General features: G+C 38.3%; 1 protein-coding gene across 2 annotated transcripts in view; it reads right to left on the bottom strand.

Moving 5' to 3' along the window:
* CUL4A (cullin 4A) overlaps positions 1 to 12,320 on the bottom strand; it is a 66,780-nt gene that overhangs the window by 19,694 nt on the left and 34,766 nt on the right. For both annotated transcript variants that reach the window (XM_069094084.1, XM_069094083.1), the window contains exons 8-10: positions 10,250 to 10,332; positions 6,469 to 6,536; positions 4,789 to 4,907 (exon numbers count right to left, since the gene is read on the bottom strand). In XM_069094084.1, the coding sequence (XP_068950185.1) occupies positions 4,789 to 4,907; positions 6,469 to 6,536; positions 10,250 to 10,332 (270 nt within the window). The remainder of the gene's footprint in view (positions 1 to 4,788; positions 4,908 to 6,468; positions 6,537 to 10,249; positions 10,333 to 12,320) is intronic.

Consider the following 12,320-nt stretch of genomic DNA (forward strand, 5'->3'; position numbering starts at 1 on the left):
ACCATAAAAAGTTATTATGGTGAAAGGATTGCTCAAGACATAAATCCAGAAATGAATGACTACAAAATAGCTACAAGGAAAGCTTCAAAGAAAAACACAGATTGGGCACAAATTCAACTAGAAATATTGGAGAGATAAAGTTTAAAAAAAGCTTTTATAAATGAGATGAGAGTGGTAGAGCAAAAAATTAGAAAACAAAAGAGCTGTGAAAGAATGAATTAAAAAGGGAATTAATAGCTTGGTATAAGAGGAAGAAAATCTTGTCCAAGCAACAAACTCTGAAAATTAGAATGGATAGTCATGAGAAAACAAGAAATATGAAAACAAGGCAGAAAACTAAAAACTTCAGAAAATGTAAGGTATCTCGAAACAAAAACAAATGATTTGGAAAAAATAGATAAAAAATTTAAAGATCACTAGACCACTGGAATGTGAGTATAGACATCCAATTTTAAGAAATCTTAAAAGAAAGCTATGGAGATTTCTTTTTTTTTTCCCCTCTCTTTTTTAATTTTTTAGTTTACATCATTCATTTCCACAAGATTTTGAGTTACAAATTTTCTCCCCAATTTTCCCTACCCACTGCCCCAAACCAGCGTTCCCACTGAATATCCCCTCCCCCAATTTGCTCTCTCCCATATCTTCCTCCATTCCCCCTTCGACTTTCCAGTAGGGCACAGTGGATCTCTATGCCCCCGTGCCTGTATATCTCATTTCCTAGTTACATGTAAAATATTAATAATAATATGTATATATATTTTTAAACATTTGATTTTAAAACTTGGTATTCCAGATTCTTTCCCTTCCTCCCTTGTCACCCACCTTCATTTCACTGTGAAGATATAGGTTGTACATGAGTAGCTATGCAAAACATTTCATAGTGGATATATTGTAGAAGACTGACTATATTTCCCTCTATCCTATCCCACCCCCCACTTGTTCTATTCTCTACTCTGATCCTGTCCCTTTTCAAAAGTGGGTGCTTCCAACTTCCCTCCCCCCAGCCTGTCCTCCCTTCCATTATCCCCCCTCTCTTTCCCTTCACCTCTACTCTCCTATAGAGATATCCTATTTAGTGTGTATGTCATTCTCTCCCTGAGCCAAATTCAATGAGAATAAGGTTAACTCATTCCCTTTTGCCTTCCTGTTCTTCCCCTCCATTGTAACAGTTTTCCCTTGCCTCTTCTATATGAGATAATTTACCCCATTCTGTCTCTCCCCATCTCCTCTCATTATATTCCTCTCTCACCTCTTAATTTCACCTTTTAAGTATCATCCCTTCCTGTTAAATTGGGCCTGTGCCCTCTATCTATGTATACCTGTAAACATATATACACACATTCACATATGTATTCATATGCCCGTATACCCTCCTATATAGACATATATATGTATGTATACATACACACACAGACACATATACACATTTATTCCTTATGATTTCTTTTCCCTGTTTACCTTCTCATGCTTCTCTTGCTTCTTGTATCTGAATGTCAAATTTTCTATTCAGCTCTGGTTTTCTCATCAAGAATGCTTGAAAGTCCTCTATTCCACTGAAGAACCATACTTTCCCCTGAAACATGATACTCACTTTTGCTGGGTAGGTGATTCTTGGTTTTAATCCCAGCTCCTTCGCCCTCCAGAATATCATATTCCAAGCCCTTCGATCCCTCAGTGTAGAAGCTGCCAGATCCTGAGTTATCCTGATTGTGTTTCCACAATATTGAAATTGTTTCTTCCTGGCTGCTTGTGAAATTTTCTCCTTGATCTGGGAACTCCAGAACCTGGCTATAACATTCCTAGGAGTTTTCTTTTGGGGATCTTTTTCAGGAGGTGATCGGTGGAATCTTTCAAGCTCTATTTTGCCCTCTGGTTCTAAAACATCAGGGCAGTTTTCCTTGAGAATTTCTTGAAGGATGATTTCTAGGCTTTTTTTTTTTTTTGATCATGGCTTTCAGGTAGTCCAATAATTTTTAAATGATCTCTCCTGGATCTATTTTCCAGGTCAGTGGTTTTCCCAATGAGATATTTCACATTGCCTTCTATTTTTTCATTTGTTTGGATCTGTTTTAATAGTATCTTGATTTCTCATAAAGTCACTAGCTTCCATTTGCTCCAATCTAATTCTGAAGCAATGATTCTCCTCAGTGAGCTTTTGAGATTCTTTTTCCATCTGGCAAATTCAGCTTTTTAAGGCATTCTTCTCTTCATTGCCTTTTTTGTTTTTTGCCTTTTGGAGGGCAATTGGGGTTAAGTAACTTGCCCAAGGTTACACGGCTAGTTTTTTTGTGCGGGTGTTAAGTGTCTGAGGCTGGAACCGAACTCGGGTCCTCCTGATTCTGGGGCTGGTGCTTTACTCACTGCGCCACCTAGCCGCCCCTCCCTCATTGCCTTTTTGAGCCTCTTTTGCCATTTGAGTTAGTCTATTTATTAAGGTGTTATTTTCTTCAGTCAGGTTGTTGACTCTCATTTCATAATTTTCTTACATAATTCTCATTTCTCCTCCCAATTTTTCCTCCACTTCTCTTATTTGATTTTCAAAATCCCTTTTAAGCTCCTCTATGGCCTGTAAGCAGCTCATATTTTTCTTGGAAGCTTTTGGTGCAGGAGTTCTGACTTCACTGTCTTCCTCTTGTTCCATGCTTTGATCCTTTTTGTCCCCAAAATAAGAGTGTAAAGTTGGGTTGCTTTGTTTGCTTTGCTTCCTTTGCCTGCTCATGTTGCCACTCAATTACTTGACTTTTGGCCTTTTTGCTACAGTAGAACTTTGCTACCAGAAACGGGAGCTTTATCCCAAACACTGGTGTTTTCGCAGCTGACAAAGTTATTAGTTGGGTGCCCTCTCTGAAACCTCCACACGCTCTGGCAAGCTGGACACACACCCCAGGACCTCCACCCTAGACTGCAATCCAGATCCAAGCAGGTTAAAGCTAGAGCGATTACCCCTCAGACTGGTTGCTTGGTCCCCCTACAATCTGTAGGCCAGGAGCTGAAGCTGCCACATGGTGGCTGCAGCCACAGTGCCTCAGCTGCTTCTCGCCGTGGCGGCAAAGGCTGGATCACACTCTTTCCCAGGTCCCAAAGTCCACACTACACTGACCTCTCACTTTGTCCTTGGAAACCACCACAGCTGCTGGTGATCTGAAGTCCTCCCAGTCAGCGCTGATGAGGCTACCCTGGGGCTAAGACCTCCGGCTTGAGTGGGGCTGGGGTTGGCTCCCAGAGCGCTGTGCTGGCTGCTTGCTTCCAGCCTGTCCTCAGTGGCAGGGTTAGCTTCTCTGTGTCATTTTGTGTGTTTTGTAACTCCAAAGTCTGTCTAGAGTAATTTTTTACATGAATTGGGGGTGGGAGCCAGAGCTGCATGTCCTGTTTCTACTCCGCCATCTTCGCTGTGGAGATTTCTTAGAACAAGAGGGCTAAGTAGAAACAGGAAGAACCCCACTGGTCACCTCCTGAAAGAAACCCTCACAAGAAAACTCCCAGAAATATCACAGAAAAAATCCAGAGCTACCAGAACAAAGAAAATTACTCCCCTCAAAAAAAAAAAAAAGAGAGAGAGAGAGGGAGAGAATGGAAGCTGAGGGCAGAGAGTCTTTGGTGGGGTTAGATGGCACAGTGAATAGAGCAAAAAGATCTAAGTCCAGAGGAGCCAAAGTTAAGATCACACATGAGTAGCAACCATCCCTATGGCAAAGGATATAAGGTTATAGCCAAGAATAATTTGCCCAGCAAAACTGAGTTATTATTCTAGGGAGGAAAGTTTTTAATGAAATAAAGGACCTTCTAAGAGTTTTTGATGAGAAGATTAGAGCCACAGAGAGATTTTGAAGCTCAAATACAAGAGTTAAGAGAAGTATTAAAAAGTAAACACAAATAAATAATCATAAAGGACCAAACAAGGATAAACTATTTACATTCAAATATGCAGAAACTATCTATATGTATGTATATATTTAGTGCATACACACACACAGACACACTTTCCTTCTGAACCCTACCATTATCAAGTGTCATAAAGTGAGTCCAGTTAGACAGAAATTAGAAAGCCTAATAAAACTGGTTTTGTTATCTCTTGATCTTAAAAGCGTTGGATACAGAAATATTTCACTCAACAACAAAACAGGAGGGAAAGGTGAAAAGGAAGGAAAGGATAGATTAGGGATTAGTTATAAGCAAAATGAATTCTAAAGATGTACAAAAGTGACAAAGTGCAAAAGAGACAAAGAATGGGAATCTAGGGGATGTCCATCAATTAGGAAACTGCTGGTTAAATTATGGTATATAAAAGAAATGATGAAAGAGATGGTTTCAGAAAAACTTGGGAAGACTTGTATGCACTGATGCAGAGAGAACAGAATCAGAAAATTTATACAATGACAACTGCAAAAACAATAATCACGAAAGACTTGGGGGGGGTCTCTCCAACACCATGTCCTATTCCAAAGGACTAAATAAGAAACACACTATCCACCACTTATCAAAGTTTCAGTAAAGAATGAGGCGTGCGCACGTGTGTGTACATGTTGTCTACATACATGAACAGAACATGTAGCGTATGTCTCTTGGACATGGTTAGTGTGGAAATTTGTTTTGCCTGACTATAAATGTTTGTAACAAGGGTTTTATTTTTCTTTCTTTCTCAACTTGCTGTGGGGGGGTGATGGTAGTGAGGAGAAAAGACAGATTATTAATGACTGAAAAAAATATATGTAATTATAAAAACACACAAGACCTAACTTTCATTTTAGAATAGTGCCAAGCATTTTCCACAACAGTGATCCGAAATACCTTGATGTATTCACTCCAGTGTTGCAGCAGTATCTGCTGTCCTCCTTTGACTCGACTGAATAATTGGTACATCTGTGTGAGATCAGGCACTCTGTTTTCATCAAGCAAGTTATCAAGTCCTAAAATGAAATTTAAAAATAAAATTTAATACATTTATTTAATAGCTGGATATAAAAAGTCATACCTGTAATTCCTGCCACTGGGAAGGCTGAGGCTGGAAGATCACTTCAGCTCAGGAGTTTTGCACTCCACTCAACTGATAACCACATTAAATTTAGCTCTAATATGGTGAGCTCATAAGAGAACTTAAAGCTCCTGCCTCATATGCTATTAAATTCATTTTTAATCTAGGCTTTTTTTTTGCTTTTTGGAGGGCAATTGGGGCTAAGTGACTTGCCCAACGTCACACGGCTAGTTTTTGTGTTCAGTGACTGAGGCCAAATTTGAACTCAGGTCCTCCTGACTCCAGTGCCGGTGCTCTATTCACTACACCACCTACCCGCCCCTAATCTAGGCTTCTTTAAAAGGAGTTATATTATTTAGACTAGATATAAAACTTACCACCCAAAACAACAATGATATAATTTCTCCCTTAATTCTTTATTCCTTTTAAACATAAGCATCTTGTAAGAGATTAAAAAACATTTGTTGTCAATTAATAAAAGTCATTCCACTTTTAATGTTTACTTTGCTAGTATCCAAATAGTTGAAAACATTTTTTAAAAGCAGAATTAGTCTTCAGAGTAGTCTCTATATTTTTATTCTAAAAGAGTTGAATAAATTCTTACTAAGAAACGCATGAATTAAGTGCTTCCTGGTCCAGTTTATTCCATTTTTCATATCCCAAATAATTCTTCAACTAGTAGTTTATGACATGGATAACAAATCCCAATAATCTGCACTTTTTAGTTATTTTACTTCTGATGGTTTGAATAACTTTTAATTTCTAGTTTTTCTACACCTTAATTTTTGATGTAGGCATTAGATTATTTTTCCATCTTTTATGAAGTAATTAGATTACAGTACCATTAACTCTTTAAATTCTTTTGCCTATTATTCACATTTCAAAGAGGTGATACAAGTCTCTTGGGACCTTCTAGGACAGAAATCATTCAGCACAAGGTTTGGCAGTAAGTTATCTCACATCTGTCTTCAGTTTCTCCTCAAATTTTAACATTGGAGGATCTCTTTTGGGACCTACAATTTTTGCCATCTATGATACCATTATATTCTAAGATCAGTGTTTATAAAATGAAAACTATTAGGCCTACTTGTGTTAAGTGATCTCTTGGATAAAATATAAACTTCCTGAGAACAAGGACTGTTATTTTTGCCTTTGAATCCCAACACCTATCAGAGCACCTGGCACAAAGTAGGAGTTTAATGAATACTCAGATTGATTCACAGAACATCAGGGATGGAAGGGATCCAAAGATCTATTCCTTCATGTTATAGGCAAGAACACTGAATTCCTAACTTTCGTAGCAGTGAGGTGCAGAGCTGAAATTAGAAATAAGAGATGATTTCACAGCCTGGGGTTCCACTTCATCAAGCAGCCTCACTCATGCAATAAATATGCAGAGCATGAAGGACATAACTTATATTATACAAATTTAAACAAATTATTGCAGAGCATGAAGGATATTAACTGAAATTATATAATTGTATTTAAAATTTTACCTTTTTGTAGAATTGCTGTTAAATGTTCTCCTAAAAGCTGCTTCTCCACACAAGCAATTAGTGGTTTCCTATATATAGCAAAAAAAATAAAAATTAAGAGACACCAAAAATATCACAAGGCTTAAAGGAGTTGATACACCTAACTACTCCATGTGAGAAGTGGAACTTTCTATTGCTGAAGCAAAAATAATAAATGTCCATTAATCTGGAGCCTAACAAATAAGGAAACTAAAATAACCAGAAAATTTTCACCACGTTGAGAATTATTTGCTTATAAAGACTGACGCACTGTAAGATCCTGAAGTCACTTTTTAAATCATTAAAAAAATTAAAATGTACTCCACATGATGACTTTAAAAAAAAAAAGTTCTATTTTAGTTCTTTAAAATGTAAGTGATCCACATATGGTATACATAAGAGCTCTGTTAATCAGCACACTGAATTATTGAGAATAGCTAATCTTCCATGATTCCAGAAAAAGAGTAGTGTAATATTAATAGTAAGGACCAAAAAAGCTCTAAGCAGTAAGGGCAGTATACAAACATATCAGAAAATAATGTTTAATTAGCAAGTTATTAATACAGAGAATCTTAAGTTATGAAGAAATCACAATATAAGTATTTTAAAAGAATTGGCTATGTGTGATTATATTAAAATTATATGAAGCTCAAAAGAATAAAAAAAATAGTTTGGCCTTTTTGCAAGTCTCTGTCAGTAAAAGAACCCCAACAAGAGAAAAACATTTAAACTATAGCCACTCTAACATCAAGGGAAAGTTTTTTGCTAATTCAGTAATAATTATTTCAGTGACAATAATGTAAAAATCTATACTTTGCTGTTAATTTTATCAACATAATTTCCACAGTGTCCTAGGGATGGAAAAAAACAATTCCTGACAGTGAATAGTATGCATTCTAATAAACTATCTTTCCATCAGCATCACACACACAAAAAAATTTCTGTTATGGATATAAATCTATGTAGTTTACACCAGCAGAAGCATAGAGGGGAGAGGAACCTCAAATTTCTGAAGAGAGCAGTTAGTATTCCAGCTCAGCCGGATTCTCCCTCTGCATCCCTCCTAAACCCCCATTCTAGCCTTTTGTGCCACAACTCTGTAGGTTTCCCTAAGTTTCCAGGAGGAAGAAAGTGTTTTCGGTTGCCTAAGACTAGAGTTTTTGAAAAGAGCTCCCTGCCAGGGGCACCTGTACTCTGTATGCTGCTGAGACACTGTTTTCATGCTATCTCCAATTTCAAGGACTCCACTAGACACATCTGAGACACAATGGAGCCTCTGGGCTGTTCCTTCTATTAGACTACTCTCAATTTTGTCAATCTACACACACCACCAGACCCAAGTTCAAATCCAGCCTCATATAGTTACTAGTTCTGTGACCTTGGGCTAGTCACAACATCCACCTCAGTTTCCACAACTGTAAAATGGGGGTAATAATAGTCCCTATGCTCCCAGGGTTGTTGTGAGGATCAAGTGAGATAACATTTGTAAAGTACGGTGCAAACTTTAAAATGCTATATATTTATATAGCTATTAAAATTTTTTTTCAGGCGATATAAAGTGAAAAAATTGGTACAAACTGTGACTTATCATATTTGTTTATTTTTCTTGTTCCTCATTTCACATTCCCTACATAAGTTGCTTTCCACATCCCCTTCCTGCTTCAGTCACAGGTTGTATATACAAAGTTCTTTAAAGTTACCAAGTACTTCACAAAACTATCTTACTTGGTCCTCACTACAGCCCTGTCTGGGAGGTATCATTTCACTTTACAAATGAGGAAATTAAGGCTGAGAAAGAGTAAGTAACTCGTCATGTTAAGCCACAAAACTAGCAAATGGCCAACGACTTCTAATCTATCATTCTTTCCTTTACAGTATGCTGTTCTGAAACTGAAACCATCCAAAGTATCTGTAGTAAGATAAATCAATACCGTATCATATCAATGATCTGGGTAAGAAAAAAAAGTGCGAAAAGGAAATGAAAAGAGTAATAAATCTACTCATTTCTATAGGTTATTTTTATTTTTAAACAAATTGAACTGTGGGGCTAAAAAAAACAGGATCAAAGAACAAAAGAGACTAAGGGTCAAAAGATTTAAGGGGAACTTAAAGAATCAGAAGAAAGGGGTGGCTAGGTGGCACAGTAAAGTCAGGAGAACCTGAGTTCAAATTCAGCTTCAGACACTTAACACTTATCATGTGACCTAGTCACTTAACACCCCCCCAAAGCAAAAAAAAAAAAAAAGGGAAAAAAAGAAAGGAAACAGAAGAAAGGAAAGGGAAAGATATGAATGAATAGTCTACAGACTAAATCTCCTGACCTATATAAGTGAATCAATAGATTCTGTCCGAGAGACTTACAGTGGTGAGTTGTACAAATGGGAAGAAAGGACAGAAAAGAGAAGAGAAAGACAATACAGGTCCACTAAGGTCATATGTACGTAGTAAAAGGACAACAGTCTCTTTATTCTTTCATGACAGGCGGCTATCTGGAGAAAGACAAAAGCAATGAGGGGAAGGAACTGAGATGAAGGGACCTGAAATGGGAGGGTGTCCTGCTCCAGAAGAGAAAAGGACACAACACTGCTTCCTTCAGGGATCAACATTTTTAAAAGCACAGCAGAAAACAGAGAAGGGATTTGATCTACAAAGGCAATAACATAAAAATGGGATCGAAGAACAAACTCCAGTTTGAATCCTCAGAAGTTTTACCCTCATGATGCTTACAGAGAAAGAAGAAATAAAAGCAAAACTACAAACAGAACAAGGGTGAAAAGAGGGTGAGAAATTAAAAAAATAAAAGGAGAAATGAATAGTTTAAGTAAAATCAGAAAAGCTGAGTGAGACCAGGGAGTGAGGGAGTGTATCTGTGGGAATAGATGAATTAAACAATGCAATAAAATTAGAGAAGGGTGCATTGGATCAAAAATAGAAAACTAAAGTCCCATGAGAATGAAAGATATACATCATTACTGTAGGCACTCACTGACATTTTTTGGCTCTAATGAAGTCATGTGAGCTAAGACGTCAACAGACAGAAGTTTACATTCTATTTTCCACCAACACACCAATCTATTTTAGGTGAAATTTTTAGGTTAAAAAGGTGGCAAAATAAGGCACAGTGGTTCCTACCTGGGTGGTTGGAGCTGTCAGAATGCTTGAGCGGGGAAATTATGCTGCTGAGGTGCCCAAACTACATTCAGCATCAACGGGGACAAGCCCTGAGAGCAGGAAAGCACTAGGTTGCCTAAGGAGGGGTGAACTGGCCTAGGTCAGAAAATGGGACAAAGTTCCATTGCTGGGATCAAGCTGCCAACCTGGCTGAAATGGGGAGACTGTTTTTTTTTTTTTCCTAAAAGGATTGGGGGAATTATGTGAGTAAATATGGAACTGAAGATTCAATATCTGAGGTATACCTAATGAAACTCTCAAATATTCAACATCTGATAAATTCCAACTCAGTCTCATCAATAATAACTTGGTCTCTTTTTGTCTAACACTTTTAAATGGTTCAGCCTGAATTAATTTCCTTGAAAACAAGAGCTATCCTGAGAGTACAAATTCAAAGATGATAATGGCAAAGCCCTCCATACCACTACCACCCAACTAGCTGATTCCTTGAAAACAAATTTCACCTCATTAGGACGTAATAAATGTTAACAATGTGACTTGTATGATTATACTACTACCACCACTACTTAGAATATATCAAAAGAAGAAAATTTTAACTATGGTAAAAGTAGAGAAAGTAAATAGTACTCACTGTGTGCTGTGATCTAAATATGTTATTACTCTGTCTCCTTCTTCTTCTAAACGTTTGTTTACATGGTTAAGGTATTCTGGGACCTTTCAAACAAAAAATGCCACGAGATCAATGATGTCACAAAAATAACACTAAAATTGCCATTGATTTCTATAAACACTTTCTTCTGGGAAGTAAAAAATTAGGAAAAAAAATCATTTTCCTCTAAATTTATTTAGTGATTAGGCTAGAAACAAAATACCAAGATTCTAGAATTGTAGTTTTAAGAGGCCTAGCACAACTTGTTCATTTTATAGATGAAGATAAGACCCAGAAATGTGGATATCTTGCCCAAAGTCACAGAGTACTAAGTAAGTCATGATTTGAACTCATGTTCTTTGACTCCAAAGCCAACCTTTTTTCACTTTTATTTTTCAATTAACGAGGATTTATTTTCTCTTCCTTTCACACATACTTCCTTCCAACCTCTTCCCCTGCTCAACAGTAATTTTACTGTCAACACTTTGCTCTTGGCTTAATCATTAAAATTCATTTTGAGGAAAAGTTGCTGTACATTGTTCTATTATGGTGCCATGAAATAGCACAGTTTTTGTTTTGTTGCACTGTCCTAGGGCAAACAATGGCTGAAGTGGATCAAGTAACGGGCTGGATGTTGAGAGCTAAGTTCACTTGGCACAGGATCTACATTCTGTTTTTTAGTGAGGTTCCATGGGCCTCCCTTGTGATAAAGAAACTCACTTGTTTATGTGTTGGCGAACAATTTATTGAATTAGAAGAAATAAGACCTTAATGTTATGCTTCTCATCCCATTCAACACCTGCTCTGATGCAGGGCTGATAAAAGCAGGCTCTGTAAAGCAGCGTAAGGTTCTCTTCTCTGCCCCAAAGCTTCTCACAGGGAAACCAGCCTGACTGTCGCTTTTTAAGAGCAACAACTTTGCTCCTCGGCAGCTACAGAGGTGGCCACTTTCTGATCTGCAACGGCCTTGGCCAAATGAGAAGAAAATCACACAGCCAGGGCTCATGGCAACCGCATCAATGACATTGTGGAGCAAAGTTCAAAGGACTTGCTTAACCAGGTCGCATGCAAAGAAACCATTGTCAGGGCACCAGCAGGGTCTGAAAAAGTAACCGACTGGCCAGAATCCAGAAGACCAACTCCCAGGGCCAGCTCTGCCACTAATTAGCAAGATGACCCTAAGTGATCTACTTCATTTCTCTGGGCCCCTTCCATCATCTATAAAAAGGGAGGCGCTGAACTAGATGATGTCCTTTCCAACACAAATATCCTATGACTCTAAGAATAAGTTTTGGGAAAACCGTTAATTTTTAGCACGTGTTTTGTTTTTGAATTTCATTCATAGAGTATAGTGGAAAGAACATTGGCCTTGGAGTCGCAGGACCTGGTTTCAAATCCTGCCTCTCCTGTACATCAGGATGTTGGGCAAGTCACATCCAAGGCCTTGGCTAAACGAGGGGTTATAGCCTTGGAGGCCTCCTCCAGGCCTAGGCTCCTGTGACTCTTTTCCTCATCTATCTGCAGAGGCATCTATTTCACCTTTAACATTTAGCATTTTTTATGGTTGTCGGTGTTTTTGCTGAGTTGTTTCAGTAGTGTCTAACTCTCCATGACTCCATTTGGGGCTTTCGTGGAAAAGACACTTGGGTGGCTTACCATTTTCTTCTACAGTTCATTCTACTGAAGAGGAACTGAGGCAAACAGGATTAAGGGACCTGCCCAGGAAATACAGCCAGTAAGTGTCTGAGGTGACATTTGAAGTTAGCTCTTCTTGTCTCCACATTCAGCACTCTCTCTACCCAACTACCGTGTTTCCCCGATAATAAGACACTGTCTTATTAAAAATTTTTTTTGGAAAGAAAAACACCAGAGGGCTTATTTTCAGGGGAGGGCTTATGTTGTCCTGCTTCAGCTCTCCTCCGCGGCACTGCTCTCAATGGCGCCAGCAAGCAAATCACTGGGGAAGAACAGGATGATGCGCTCACTGCTGCAGCTCTGATTGGATGCAGCTCGGAGTGCGGCGTGCGTTTCACCCGGGGGGGGGGGGGGGGGG

This window comes from Petaurus breviceps, unplaced genomic scaffold (assembly GCF_028583685.1).
Source record: "Petaurus breviceps papuanus isolate PSGF00001 unplaced genomic scaffold, PetGlider_PUasm1.0 214, whole genome shotgun sequence".
NCBI classification, from domain to species: Eukaryota; Metazoa; Chordata; class Mammalia; order Diprotodontia; family Petauridae; genus Petaurus; species Petaurus breviceps.